The 14,308-nt window shown below is 36.8% G+C and overlaps 1 protein-coding gene, 1 long non-coding RNA gene and 1 pseudogene across 4 annotated transcripts in view; 1 reads left to right on the forward strand and 2 right to left on the reverse strand.

The window, feature by feature from the left end:
- The window catches only part of LOC309691166, a 25,227-nt gene extending 23,941 nt beyond the window's left edge, over positions 1–1,286 (reverse strand). For both annotated transcript variants that reach the window (XR_014271906.1, XR_014271907.1), the window contains exon 1: positions 1,197–1,286. This is a non-coding gene — a long non-coding RNA (uncharacterized lncRNA). The remainder of the gene's footprint in view (positions 1–1,196) is intronic.
- LOC309691155 (sodium channel protein type 2 subunit alpha-like) overlaps positions 1–3,642 on the forward strand; it is a 55,071-nt pseudogene extending 51,429 nt beyond the window's left edge. The window contains exons 23-26 of the transcript XR_014280758.1: positions 347–488; positions 579–679; positions 784–1,054; positions 1,151–3,642. The product of XR_014280758.1 is annotated as a sodium channel protein type 2 subunit alpha-like (transcript). The remainder of the gene's footprint in view (positions 1–346; positions 489–578; positions 680–783; positions 1,055–1,150) is intronic.
- Positions 1,293–13,796, reverse strand: slc38a11 (solute carrier family 38 member 11). The gene is made up of 16 exons (XM_082508756.1): positions 13,682–13,796; positions 13,455–13,575; positions 12,960–13,034; positions 12,703–12,837; positions 12,486–12,551; positions 12,286–12,392; positions 12,128–12,207; positions 11,892–11,962; positions 10,948–11,109; positions 10,744–10,856; positions 10,345–10,476; positions 9,079–10,256; positions 6,383–6,486; positions 2,012–2,097; positions 1,862–1,923; positions 1,293–1,370 (listed from the first exon to the last, which is right to left on the reverse strand). The coding sequence occupies exons 1-12, from the start codon at positions 13,691–13,693 to the stop codon at positions 10,017–10,019; spliced, it is 1,314 nt and encodes a 437-aa protein (XP_082364882.1). The 5' UTR covers positions 13,694–13,796; the 3' UTR covers positions 1,293–1,370; positions 1,862–1,923; positions 2,012–2,097; positions 6,383–6,486; positions 9,079–10,016.
- Positions 13,797–14,308: the final 512 nt, after the last annotated feature.

The raw sequence follows: 14,308 nt of genomic DNA on the forward strand, positions 1-14,308 counted from the left end.
CATTTGCGCAATATCTCTAAAAATTAGAAACATCCAAAACCAGTTTATGCAGTCATTACCTCTAGGATGTACCACTGTAATTTATTATCATTAGGATGTTCTAAAAACTCCCTGAAAAGCCTTTAGTTGATTCAAAATGCTGCAGCTCAAGTTTTTGACAGATACTGACAGGGACTAGGAAGACAGAATATTTTATGCACTGTACACACAGTGCTAAGTAAACAAATACCACCAAGGCAGAGTTTTCTGTAAAATTAAATCACTTAAGGCACACATCCGCTTGGCCAGAACAGTAATCTAAAGGATGTCTCTTTTTTAATGTCTTGTTTTTTTGTTATCATTGTAGCCAGAAGAACAACCAGACTATGAGATCAACCTATATATGTACTGTTATTTTGTTGTTTTCATCATATTTGGAGCATTTTTCACACTCAATCTTTTCACTGGTGTTGTTATTGACAACTTCAATCAGCAAAGGAAAAAGATAAGTATCAAACCTCTTTGTAAAAAGAAGAATTGGTATTTTCTCTTTTTTGATTTAAGTGATTTAATGTGCCTATCATGTTTTCTTTACTTAGGAGGTCAAGACATCTTTATGACTGAAGAACAAAAGAAATACTACAATGCCATGAAGAAACTGGCATCAAAGAAACCACAAAAACCGATCCCTAGACCATCAGTATGCGAGTCAAACTTTGACTGGATTCAATATGAATTTAAAATTGTATTGTTTTTCTTCTAAAATATATTCTTGTTTATTTTACCCATGTCTATCTGTTTCAGAACAAGATTCTAGGATATATTTTTGATTTTACAACCAAGAAATCTTTTGACATTGTGATTATGGTTCTAATATCACTTAATATGATTGCTATGATGATGGAAACTGCTGAACAATCAGACTACAAGAAAAACGTCCTCTACTATATAAATGTGGTATTCATTGTCGTCTTCACTGGAGAGTGCTTATTGAAGATGGTCTCGCTCCGGCACTACTTTTTCATGAATGGCTGGAATATATTTGATTTCATCGTTGTTATTCTGTCAATCATCGGTATGACTCACCTTCATTTACAGTTTCTCTCTGACAAGTTTTTAATATTGCAGTAATCTGTCATCCAGTGTTTAATCATTTCATTTCTTTCTTTAGGTTTGTTTCTTACTGAGATAATAGAAAAATACTTTCTTTCACCAACCTTGTTCAGAGTCATCCGACTGGCACGGATTGGCCGCATCCTCCGCCTTGTTAAAAAAGCCAAAAGAATCCGCACACTCTTGTTTGCCTTGATGATGTCACTTCCTGCCTTGTTCAACATTGGTCTCTTGCTGTTCTTGGTGATGTTCATCTATGCCATCATTGGCATGTCAAACTTTGCATATGTCAAGAAGGAAAGAGGTATTGATGATCTTTTCAATTTTGAGACTTTTGCAAACAGCATGATCTGTCTGTTCCAAATCACCACCTCAGCTGGATGGGATACCCTACTATATCCCATTCTCAACAAAAATGGAGATGACTGTGACCCTGAGATGGAGAATCCTGGTAGTACTTTTAAAGGAAACTGTGGAAATCCTACAGTGGGAATTATTTTCTTTGTGAGCTATATCATCATCTCTTTCCTTATTGTGGTGAATATGTACATTGCAGTCATCCTGGAAAACTTTGGTGTAGCTACTGAAGAGAGCGCTGACCCACTGAGTGAGGATGATTTTGAAATGTTTTATGAGGTCTGGGAAAGGTTTGATCCTCATGCAACACAGTTCATTGAGTATAAAATGCTTTCAGAATTTGCAGATAATCTGGAACCACCATTGCGCATAGCCAAGCCTAACAAGTTTGACCTGATCTCTATGGACTTACCCATTGTGAGTGGTGACCGCATTCACTGCCTAGACATCCTGTTTGCATTCACAAAGCGTGTTCTAGGTGAGGGTGGAGAAATGGACATTCTAAAGGAGCAAATGGAAGAGCGTTTCATGGCTTCGAATCTTTCAAAGGTGTCCTACGAACCCATCAGTACCACCATCCGGCGCAAACAGGAGGCTGTTTCAGTTGTTGTGATCCAGAGAGCATTTCGGAAGTATGTACGGGAAAGTCTAAGAAAAGACACAAGACTCCATGAGACATCAAGTAATAACAATCAAAAGGATGAAAAGCTCATTAACATGGAAAAGGATGACACAGACAAACTTTAAGAAAAACTTCCAGTGCCGATACAAGCAAACTGACACTTTCTGCGGCCTCTCAGCATTCATGTAGAAATAAAAATAGAAAATAGAAATAACAAATAGAAAAAACAAATAGGAAAAAGACAAAAGTGAAAAACAATTTGTGAACAAAGATGTCAAAGAACAAGATATATAAAAGGAAATCTGTGCTACACCAAAGACACTGTAGTGAATGCAAAATGTTTACAACCTTTCACAGTGATCATGATATCCACTGGAGTCTCTTTTTTAATATGGATATCTGCTATTTCAAACTGACTGTAATTTTTTTTATCTTAGAGAATAGACAAGTGTCATTTAGGCTATAGTATGACTCACTTGGAAGGATTAAGGAGCAAGGACCCCTTACGTAGGCTAAAGATGGGCATCATTACTTAAAGTGTTATGAAACACATATAAGTTAATCCTTAACTTGTATTGAAGCTAATTTTGCTACCTGGTGTCTTTAATTCACTAGCTGTGACCTGACTAACCTAACTGGATCCTGACTTAGGTCTGACAGCATTCCCAATAGATAATTGCAGATGGCAGAGCAACAGTTAAGGCTAAGGTTTGGGGAAGGCTTCAGAGAAGAATGGTGGCTTTCCAGCCAGGCATTTCCCAATGTAATAATGAGAGACGAATGATGATGATGCACTACAAACAGCTTGTAGTGCAGGGCATATATAGTCGTATACAGAGAACTAGAAGGGGAGTGTTTGTCCCCACTTCAAAATGCAGATAAATTATCTCCAATTCACTAGCTGGGACTGCATCCTCATTTAGATATGACAGCATTTCTAGTGGAAATCAATTGAGGCTGCTGCTTGGGGAAGGCCCCAGAAGAGACTGGCTGCAGCTCCTGGGCTAGGCAGATCCCCAAAGAAGGAATTTCCAGGAAGCAGTGATGAAAATGTGTGTTGCAAATGTCAAAGATGGTTGCAAATATATGATTGGTAGATTGACCTCATGACCTCAAACTGGTGATTTGTGATTTCACTGACTGAAGTGGATCTAATGGCAGAAATGCAGAAAGAATAACTGGAGAAGAGATCCGAAGTATTCCCGATGATGAGAGAACTTAAAGTTGAAAGTAATGGATCAAAGGCTAGTAAATCCTTAGGGGTGAGTCTATCTTGAAATAGAATATGAAATCGGGATTACCTGGCTGGGTAGTTTACTTCATTTTGCATTAGGCACTGATGACTACTGTGTAGATTTCGTAAAATAATCAAGGTGACAATAAGCAGTTTTGTAAACACTGGTTGAATTTGGAAGAACAATTACTGGAGAACCACCTTCCATGACAACCCCATGATAACATCTATGATAACCCAGAGAAGTAGGAGAAGGGGTAGAGCTAAATGTCGTCAAGTGTGAAAGCTGATAATCATATAAGAAAATGATGCCAATTGATATGGCTAGCAGATATTGGTGTCCTAAAAAAAAAAAGGGGGGGGGGGGGGGTAGCTATTTGTTTACAAGAGGAGCAAGAAAATGCTCAAACCACTCAAGGAGGAAATTAATGCCACTGGGTTTTCCCATGGCCAGAGAAACCTGGAACCAGACGATGTTGAGGGTCAGTGGGGTTGTGTGGGCATGCTGGGCAGGAATGACGGTGTCTGTAGAATGAGCAGGAGTCCAGGTAGCGGCACAGACATAGAACTTGTGAAGTCATTGAAATAATTGCAAACTGTGCAGTCTCCTAGTTGAATGACGAGTCTACCCTTACTATCTATGCCAGGTGGCAAATGAATGCTCGCAAGAGATTGTGTGGGTTTGAATTTTTGGAGGAGCGGCTGGAGCTAAGGAGCTAAGGTGTGACCAGATGTGCAGCTTATGAGCTGTGAGCTATTTTGGACTGGGATGATATAAGGTAAAGCAGGATGTGAAGGTGCTCCACATATCAAACAAAAATGAGAATAAACAGCTTGTAGTACAGGAGGGTCATATATAGCCAAAGAACCAGAAAGGGCGTATTTCAGGTGTGACTCTGCTCCTGAAATTCTAAATAATTTTCTCCAACTATTGTTATACCACTGACTGTTATATTACTCAAGCAGGGAAAAAAGGTTGTATGTTATCACTAAATAAAAATCATGATTTGGTTAATTTTCTTTCTATATTTATTTTTCTTTTTTTTTACTCTTTCAAAATGGTTCTATCTTCAGGTATAGGCTTTCCACCAAAAATCACTACTTTAAAAGAAAACTAATGGCACAGTATGATTATGCATGGCAGAGTGCGTGCCATGATTTGTCCCAGTCCATCAGGTGCAAAAATGTCATGAGGAGGCTGTTTTTTTTACACGTTACAGAAACTTTCCTTGTAGTAAAAAAACAAATCCAAGCCGAATTTGTTGATTATCTTTGATTATCAGTGTCAGAGCAGAAACCCTAGAAAAATACTTTGCAAATTGTTAGATCATTTTTTAAATTGTTGACATTCCTGTGTTCCAGCTATCTAAAATTTAGACTATTGCTAAACATGTATACATTTTACCATTAAAGGTTCCATACAATATGAAGTAAATGTGTTTAACTGCAGTTTTTACAAAAGCATTCACTCCAGCTGGAAGAACCACATAAAATGTCAACATTCTGGCCAGTGTGAATGCCCTCACTGAAACTGTTTACATGCTTGTTTGTGTCATGTTGTGGTTCAGTAAGTTGGTACAATGTATGTTAGAAGATGATAAGCTTTACTACAATATTAGTTCACTCTAGCAATCTGACATTAGACAAAATTAAACACAGGAACCGGTGCTTCAATAGGAGTACGCATGGGTACATGACAAACATATGCATAGTAATAGTGCACTTTAGAGTAATTTGACAAGGTATGCAACTTTCCCATTTTATACCTGCTTTTTGTTGTCCTAGTACCAGTTTAAGTCTGTCACTGGCAAATAACTGTGTAAGCAGCTTATTAAACTAAACTCATGCTTGTTGGGATTTGTTGGGATTTTCTGTATCTCATAAAACAAGACTGATAATGCAGGAAACATAAATCAAGGCAGTCCATTTTTCTGTTACATAAAATGTCTGAATGTTGATGGAAAACTTGTAAAAGTTTCTATTAAGAATGCACAAAGGCCTAATTCATACAAGTTCATTTTTAATGTTACACAGGCTGAGAGTGGGAGTGGTCTAACTGTAGTATAACAGACACAAAGAAGCGCTATCCGGTAGTTAGGTGATGACGTGACGAATACTACTTCCGGGCCTAAAGTAGTCTGTGTTTAATATGGCTTTTGTGTTGTTAACATGTTTAATGTTATGTATTTTCTTCTATTTAATCTCAAAAAGCTCCTAAAACAGTCAGTGATCACTGTTGACCTCCCTCGGCTTTTATTACCGCTAATCATTTATTTAAGCTCAGTTTTTAAAACCTTAGGATGTAACTACAGCCCAGCCCATGCAATGACTAACCTCGTATTGTGGATGGATTATCTCAGTTGTTCTCCTGGCTGAAGTTTGGTCCTTTTACAGCATCCTGCCATGTAATTACATTTGTTCCTGACCACCGAGAACACTCACGTTAACTTTTATCGAGTGGAAAAAAAGTTAGCTTGTTTATATTATGCTAACATAGCTGTGTCGCTCACGTAGCACATCATTGTATACCAGCTAGCCAAACTTCAGTAACCCTACAAACGTCACTGCTGTTTAGTTTTCTGTCTTCATTTATGTTGGAAGTGATAACAGAGCTGTACGTTTTAATTTGTTTCCAAAACCCCGCAGTCAGGACATGCTATATTGTATTTAGATAGAAGCTAGTGAGCTAACTCCCTGCTAACTTCTAACTCCGTTAAATGTCATAAATTCCGTTTTCATGGATGCCTGGATGTTAAACTCAATTGTTACACCTGGTAGAGCAGAACACTGATCATTTTATTAAAGATGAAAGACTTTAGACAGTTTTTCAACTCTCAGTAATGCAATAGTGATTGTTTGATATATGGACCTGCAGCGTAGTTTAGGCCCAGACACGGCTAGTGACGTCAGACTTAACGACAGGATAGCCAATATACAGGCAGGATCTACACACTACTGTAAAAGTTAAACAGGCTAGTTTGAACTTAAGTGTTGTATAAATAGACGATCATGAGGTGTTTAAGGACAAAAAAAAAAACATACATGAATATTTACTGAAAGGTTTCACTGGTACATACAGTTATTGCATTGGAATCAGTCTGGTAACAAAGACAAGTCATTCTTCTGTTTCCTGGATGAACCAGAGATGCCTCTCTTCAGCTTTTCTCTTCCTGTTATCCCTCTGCTCCCAGACCACCAAAAAAACAAACCAAAAATAAGCAAAAAAACAATTTAAACATATCAAAAAATATTCAAGAAAATACAAATCACAAAAACACAATGTAAATATACAATATAGCATCCTCAGGTTTCCCAAAGAATAAAATAACTAAATGTGTATTATTAAAAATGAGGTCTCTCTCCTCTAAGTCCCTGTTAATCCATTATTTATTATTCGGTTAAATGATTTATTCTGCTTCATAGAATAAATCAATTATTAGAATAAATAGAATAAATCAATTTATTCTTCATAGAATAAATCAATAAGTCAACACCCCCAAGTCATGCAAATTACCAGAATCCTTGAAGCACAGGCGGAGGAGTAACGCACACGAGATAAGGGACTATTAAAATAAAACAGAAAGTAACTAATAGATATAAATTTGACACAAATAACAGGGAAACCAGATAGCGACACTAACAGCAACACCAACAGGACACACAGACACCAGACCGATATTGGGACATGACAGGAGACAGAAATGGTGGAGATAGTGGAGGGAAGACAAGGAAAAACTGATACTCCAGAAAAAAAATTGAGCAATTACTACAACCTCTGAGCTCAAAGGTCTTGATGCACGCTCAATCATCCAGGTAAGGAAATCCCAAAAAATTGATTCTGTTCATCTTGGATGTAACGTGGACACTCTTTCAATGATGAGGATGAAGACCCACAACCTCAACAATTAATCAACCATAGACTCAAACAGAGTTTTAATTGATTTGAAAGACTAACTCTTAGTCTTGTCCACCCTAATTGGAAAACTCAAAATCCATCTGATTTCTGATTTCAGATAAAATAATAATTGAAGATGATTTTAACCCATATAGATGCTGAAAGTAACATCCTCATAGCAGCATTTAATCTATTATTGGACTCAATTAACTTTTCTAAAAAAAAAACTCCACCTAAACTTTAATCACACTCTGGATCTTCTTCTGTTATATAGTACAGAAACTGAACATTTAATAGTGTTCCCTAAAAACCATCTGCTCATGTCTTAATAACATTTACATTTACAATAATGGATTACAGCAGTGGGGGGATACATTTCAGTAAACTAGATGCCTTTATGAAAGTCCATCCTTGTCAGGGTTGTGGGGGCTAGGCTAGGTGGTGGGATCAACCACAAATTTGATATAGCTGAGTGGTGGGATCAACCTTCTTGCTGTGAGGCAACAGTGCTAATCACCACACAACCATGCTTTCTCAAAATTTTCTTAATGAAAGTGCTTTACATGAATAAAACTGAATTTAGTTGAATTGAAGACCATTTTCTCTAGTTTAGCTTCTTCAGTCTCAAAACATACAGCCCAGTATTAAAACACACCATAGCTCACTATCAGTAACAGCTTGCTAGGCCTTAATGCTCATTTTTCTTATCCTGTATTGCATCTGCTTGGTGGATATTGTTAAATAATACCCAAAATTTTGCCTTTTGAGCACAGAGAATCTGTGTGGGATTTCTGATAGCAGCATGACATTTCTGGACAGTTAGCAGTATCATTCAATGACAGAATAGTGATGGTTACAGTTAGAAATACTTTTTTTTCTTAAATGCGTTATTTAATTGCTTATAGAAGACTGAAGCAAGAAAAAAATTATGCCTATCGTTAAATAGTATACGTGTATGTGTTAGCAACAACTGTGCTTGAAAACAGTCAGCCTGATCATTCTGGCATAGTTAGGATTTCGATAACAAATAACACAGTTCTCAGGGTTACATAAATCTTCACATATGACTGAGTTTGAAAAAGTGAGAGGCAGTCGCTTAAGTCTCCCCAAATATAAAAAGCCAGAAAAAAGAAACACATCTTCATCCACACCCCAGCAGGTTATAAAGTAATTTAATTTATTTTTCCAAATAATACTCAAACCACAGAAAGATATAGGTAGTCTGCTACTCTCTATTGTCAAGGAGTGTGGCTGTGATCTCAGATGACACAATACTTATGGAATATGAATAAAATTCAGACTGAGAGAGCTGTGTTTTGTTTTGGTGTATTTTGTCTTGTTTGTGTTTTTTTTTTTGTTTTTTTTTTTTTGAGAATTATAATGTGCCTGAATGCTATTTTAACAAATGGAGAAATCACAGCGGGACTTGAAGTCAGGACTTGAAACTTTGTACAGCTATTGTGGAAGACTGAATTGGAAACTGTCATATACTCAAATTCTCCATCTCACTTCGAATTTCAATCTGAAAATCTCATGAGATGGCCTCTGAATGCCAAGAATATAAAGACCAACTATAAAAAGCTAATTTTTATGATTCCAACCACTGGATTACAAGCAGCTGACGCCATCTCCAAGGCTATAAACCAAAAGCTGATATGAAATTTTGTCCTATAATGTCTTAACAGCATCTTTAACTGCAATTTGGACAGAAAAAAAACCATTTGTATTACAGAATATCAAATCAACAAACTTAATCCATGCACCATTTGCAAAAACAGCAACAAAGAGATGCACTGTAATTAAACGTTTTACTGATCACGCCTTGCTGGTTTTCTAAGCAGCTTCAAACTTCCATCAGTATTAAAAAAAAAAGTTAACCTTGGTTGTGGAGTCCTACTGTCTCGATAAATGATCCATAACTCCGTTTTGCAGTCCATCCTAGAGTAGTTTATCCTCCCCCCTCCCTCCCTATGAACTACATGCAGTCATATATGTGTGTCTATTGATACAGTGCACAACTCCGCCAACTTTTCTGCGTACATCTCTGACGCTGCATCGCAACACTGAAGCGCAAAAACGGGGCGTTTCTCTCATTTGCTCCCTAGTACTAATGTGGCTTTCAGAATATAACGCTAGCGTATTCGAGTAAACTGACAACTTGACATTACCACGTAAAGTAACAACTTAGCTCAACCACTTATAAATAAAATCCACAAGCGACTGTGTCCATTTAGTGAAATAAAGCGCAGTCCGCCAAAAGACACAAGAAGCCTTGTTGTTGTTTTTTTTTACTTCCTTTGAATAAACGCTTTATTTGTCTACAGCGACATCATGCGGGAATATGCGGAAGCCAACAATTTCCCTTCCATGTATATAATAAACACAAGTACCAAGAAAAGTCTGTAGTCTAAAAGAATCACAATAATAATGATAACTTAAATTAATTTATTAGAATAAAGTAAAACTAAAAGGATTTGAATACCTTAATATCACACTCATCCATGATGAGTATTCCCAAGAACAACAGTCGGCCACCTAGGTTGTGGCCACCATTAAAAATTCTCCCTTAAAGTTTTTTTTTCTTTTTATGACAAAAGTTTGAAAAAACTATATAACCTGATTTTTCACTAAAATGTAAATTCATGTTAATGGAGGGCCCTTCCTCTTCCACCCTACAGTCTGAAATATAAGGCAAAGCACCAATAACCTAGCAGCCAATAAACATATAACAGAAGTGAGGAAAGTGTGTCCATATACATTAGGAAAACAAAAAAGTTGGGTTTTTTTAAGACATCTAAATATTTGACACATTATTTTCATACAGGTGGTACAGTGCTAGAGGCATTGGCATCTGCACAGTAGAACATCTCCACTCCATGTGAACAGCCTTGTGGGTAGATGCCAGTCATGATCAAACCAGTGATCATGATGAACAAGCCGATTATTATTAACACCGCGGGTATCACGTTTTCACCATCGAACCAGCGGCCAGAGGAAAGCTTAAGGAAGCAGGCAGATGGGATGATGAAGATCAGAGGTGTGGCACTCAGAGCACCCTGGATGGAAGAAGATAATATCAGTAAGATAAAGAGAAGAATGAATTAGCATACCTAAATAAATAATTTTATGTCAGTGCAGACTTACATTCAGTTCCAAAACAACTCCTAGACAGTCATAGGCCAAAGATACTGATGTGCAGACTGCAACTATGAGCATGGTTATGGCTGCATGTTTAGTTTTTGAAAGATCTCGGCTGCAAATGACATTAGATACTACCTGAAAAAGACATTTGTGAGAAAATGAATATATTTAAATATATATGCATTTTCTACAGCTGTTAAAAGATTTTTAAAAACTAAAACAAAATTACACTCAGGAAGCTGCTGAAGTATTTAAAAGACGTTGCTGTAGTCTTTTTATTTGAGAAGTTTTGCTGGAGCATTTGAGTGCAAAGTCTAAAACCGTTAGAATATCACTCCCCCACATATGTAATCATTTAACAGTTATTTTTTTCTGATTGGCCTGTCAAATAGTATTACTTACTTCTCGTGTCACAAAGCACTCCAGTGGGAATGTTGTTATTATACTGATGCCAAAACAGAAGCGACCAAATGTTGCCAGGTTATCATTTCTACAGTAGTTCTCAAATATGTCTCCTAAAAAGCATAAATTCTGATATAATTAAACATGTTTTTGTGGCATTTAAATTGCACAGACACCTGCTATACATTATGTACTACATGGTACCTTGTGTGTAGCCAGTGAAAGTTGTGTAGCCAGCAACGGCAAATCCAGCACTGATTATTAGTGCTGAGCCTACGGAGATGTGAGTGACTTGAGACCAGTTAGCAAGAGTGGGCTGCTCCAGTGAGCCATAGATAAGAAAGCTGTTGTGGTGGCATATGAAGGCTAAGGACAAAAACAGAGCAGAATATTGAAGTTCAGCTGACAAAAAACCACGCTGAAGAACAGTTTGAGGTGTTTCACACATGTGGTATTAATGGTAAACTGAGCATATTATTTATGTTACACTTTTACTTGTCCTAGCTTTCCAGCATATTAAAAAAAAAACATCAAAAGAGGCTGACAAGAATGCAGCTTTCCAGTAACAGCATTTTTTTTTCTTTTGTGGCTGAGTGTCTCAAAATAATAGGCTTGATCTTCTTACAGTAAAGCTGGGTTGCAGGTCAGAGCTATGATGGATTTTGAAATTCTGAGCCTTAGCACTTGGATACTGATGAATAAGCAGTAATGGCTTAGTTAATACATTTTGGTCCCTTTTGATCAGGAAAACATGGACATACATGAGGATCACTTACCGTAGTGTTATTGCCATGTAATGTAATGGTCTAATGACCAACAATTTTACAAAAGGAAAAAAAAATGTTGCAAGAAGATAGTCAGCAATAAGCCATCATGTTTCCGGTTTCATAATTAGTCCATTATCTATAAGCCTTAACTTGTTTGGTCTCTAACACTTCCTGAAAAAAGTCTCAACCACCAATCAAACTCATGTTGGTGTTAAGCAAATGACACACTCTTTCATGAAATTCCTGATGTCATAAGGCTGGTGTGCATGCTGTGCTTTTATTGTACTATTTTCTTTTCTTGTCTTGTGGTAACATACAGTACTACTAAAAGTGTTCTAGAGATGTACAATATCAGTAGAAGCTCAATGCACACAAACTCACCAAAAGACATTACACCTACTGCCTGAATCGCATTCCACTTTGCAAATGCCCATGCATCATCTGTGGGGAGGCTAGAGGGTACATTTATATATTCAGTCATCAAAGAACACAAACATACATCAGTTTGTCTGTAAAATTGATAAATAGGTGATTTTAAAAAGAACCCCATGTTTCACACACAAGTGCAATAAAGCAAAAATCTACGTGGATTAGCAAACTAGAGTATTCATTCATACATTTGGGGTCCAAAGGTAGCTGCTCTGATGATTACAATGATGAGGATGATAACTGTCAGCACCATTGACAGGAAGGACACCTGGTAACACATGTGAATATTTTATAAGCTGCTTTAACATCATCAATGCGCTGGATGCTATAGAAAAACCAGACTTACCTTCCCAAGTCGCTCTATGTTTCGATAAAGCGAGAGGGGGAACGTGAAAACAACAGTTGATAATATGATCACAAAGTGACGCTCCGCGAGTATGTGATCTGGGCCAACTGTAACATAATAAATGTGAATACAATAAATGTCAGTGTTTATTTATTGCACGTTTTCTTATTTATAGGCAGAGATTTCACGTTTCACTACACCTCCAGGAATTCTTTGAAAGACTTTGGTCAGTGTGTCACCGATTGTGATGTTGTAGCTGATCATCGCTGAAGGAGAAAAGTTCATTTTATTATTGTAATTCATTTTTGTTAACCAAAAGTCAATAGATGAACAGTAACAGGAATACTGCACTAAACAAATACTTTTCAGAGCATTAGCCAGAACATGCTAAAAGGCTTGATTTAATACTGAACTTACCAATGAAAGGATAAAGAAACTGCAGTCCAGATAAAATTACAAATCCAGGGAAACCAAATGTGCTGTGTACAAGTGACTGATAACTGTTTGTCCCTGACAGGTTTCCTCCTTTTATAAGTAGAATGATTGAGTAATCTTCCATGAAAGACAAAGTAAAAAAATATGTTATTTGTATTGGTTGCTTTTGTTTTGACTCATGTTTCGTGTGTTTTTCCCCCATAAAGATAAAAAATAAAATACATCTTTAGTAGGCTTACCTGTGATGAATCCAACAACTATCAAAAGAAGAAGGCCAAAGGGAAGCCCTGCCTGGTTCAATGCGTATGGTAAACCTGGTTAAATAAATAAATAAATAGGAAAATGTACTGCTGCAGCTGATAATGTGTATAATTTAAATTTACAATCTCCAGAAAGCAAAAACTGCAGAGTACAGAAGCAGCACAACATCTGCACTAGTTCTTAACAAACACATTTCAGTCTTTTTATTACTTATTTTAATGGGGTAAGCATAACAAAGAGTTAAATTTATGAAAGAGGGCAACAGGCGCTTGTCATATGATACAGCTGTGGGGCTTGAACAGTATGAAAGCTTCTCCTTGTTACACTGAAATGAGCAAAACTAACTGATTATTCAACAATATTTTTACAGAAATAACAGTTTGAAGTCTTTCAAAGGTTATCATCCAAGTAACTGTTTGCATATAATTTAGTTAGTGTGATAAAAGCTAAAGGCAACCCAATTAAATATTTACCTATTATTCCAGATCCTATAATAGAATTGATAAAATTAAAAGATGCAGATATCATTGAACTTCGCGACTTTCTGGCATCTTTTTGTAGAGGAATTAATGTGATCCCTTCTTCAGAGTTTAACTGAAATGAATTTTTAAATGAAGAAAAAGAAGAAGAAGAGAAAATCAGTTAATAAGAAAGACTTTAGTCTGCTATTAAAATCCTGCAAGCATCATTTTAGACATACCTGCTGAGCCATTTTTGAACACCTGTTGTTGTCAGTCGTCTCATTCTCGCTTCTGTCTGTTTAGATGTTAACTCTCACATATTTGTGGGTGAAGTTTGTAAAAACGCCCCTCTGTTTCAGTTACTCGATTCAAAGCAAAAACGAAAATAACTCAACAGCGCCCTGGGTCGGTCGTTGGAATACGCTGCAAATTAAGCGTAAATGCAGTGATGCAGAATAGGGGGGGATTCAGTTATATTAATTTTGTCAATGACCCAAACCTACGGTAACTCAGTTCTTAGGGGAGGAGTAGTTTGCACTTTGACACTTGTGCCGAAATATGTTTGGACGCATGCAAGGAAATTGCGAATTAAAGGATTTATTAAAGGATTAAAGGCTCTGTTAAAGCTCCCGTTGTTGAGAAAAAAAAAAGATATACTGTACAGTACGTGTTTGTCTCACGTTGTGGGTTGTAAATATGAGATCAGGCGCTTTATTTCTCTTATATGCTAAACTACCCCCCAAACGATACTGAGGCCACCACAGCAGAATCAGACGTAAAGGAAAATGTGCTAGTAACGATAACTGGTACCCGTATTTATTTATTTATTTAATTACTTATTTCCAAGATTAAACAGGAATAACGAG

The sequence above is a fragment of the Aulonocara stuartgranti genome (genome assembly GCF_965226115.1).
Source record: "Aulonocara stuartgranti genome assembly, chromosome: 16".
NCBI classification, from domain to species: Eukaryota; Metazoa; Chordata; class Actinopteri; order Cichliformes; family Cichlidae; genus Aulonocara; species Aulonocara stuartgranti.

Excerpts from the sequence above, each read along its gene's own strand:
- slc38a11 (XM_082508756.1), bottom strand. Across the intron at positions 11,110-11,891 it reads AGTAGGTGTAATGTCTTTTG|CCTTCATATGCCACCACAAC; the intron begins GTGAGTTTGTGT and ends TTTTGTCCTTAG. Across the intron at positions 10,857-10,947 it reads TTTCACTGGCTACACACAAG|GAGACATATTTGAGAACTAC; the intron begins GTACCATGTAGT and ends TATGCTTTTTAG.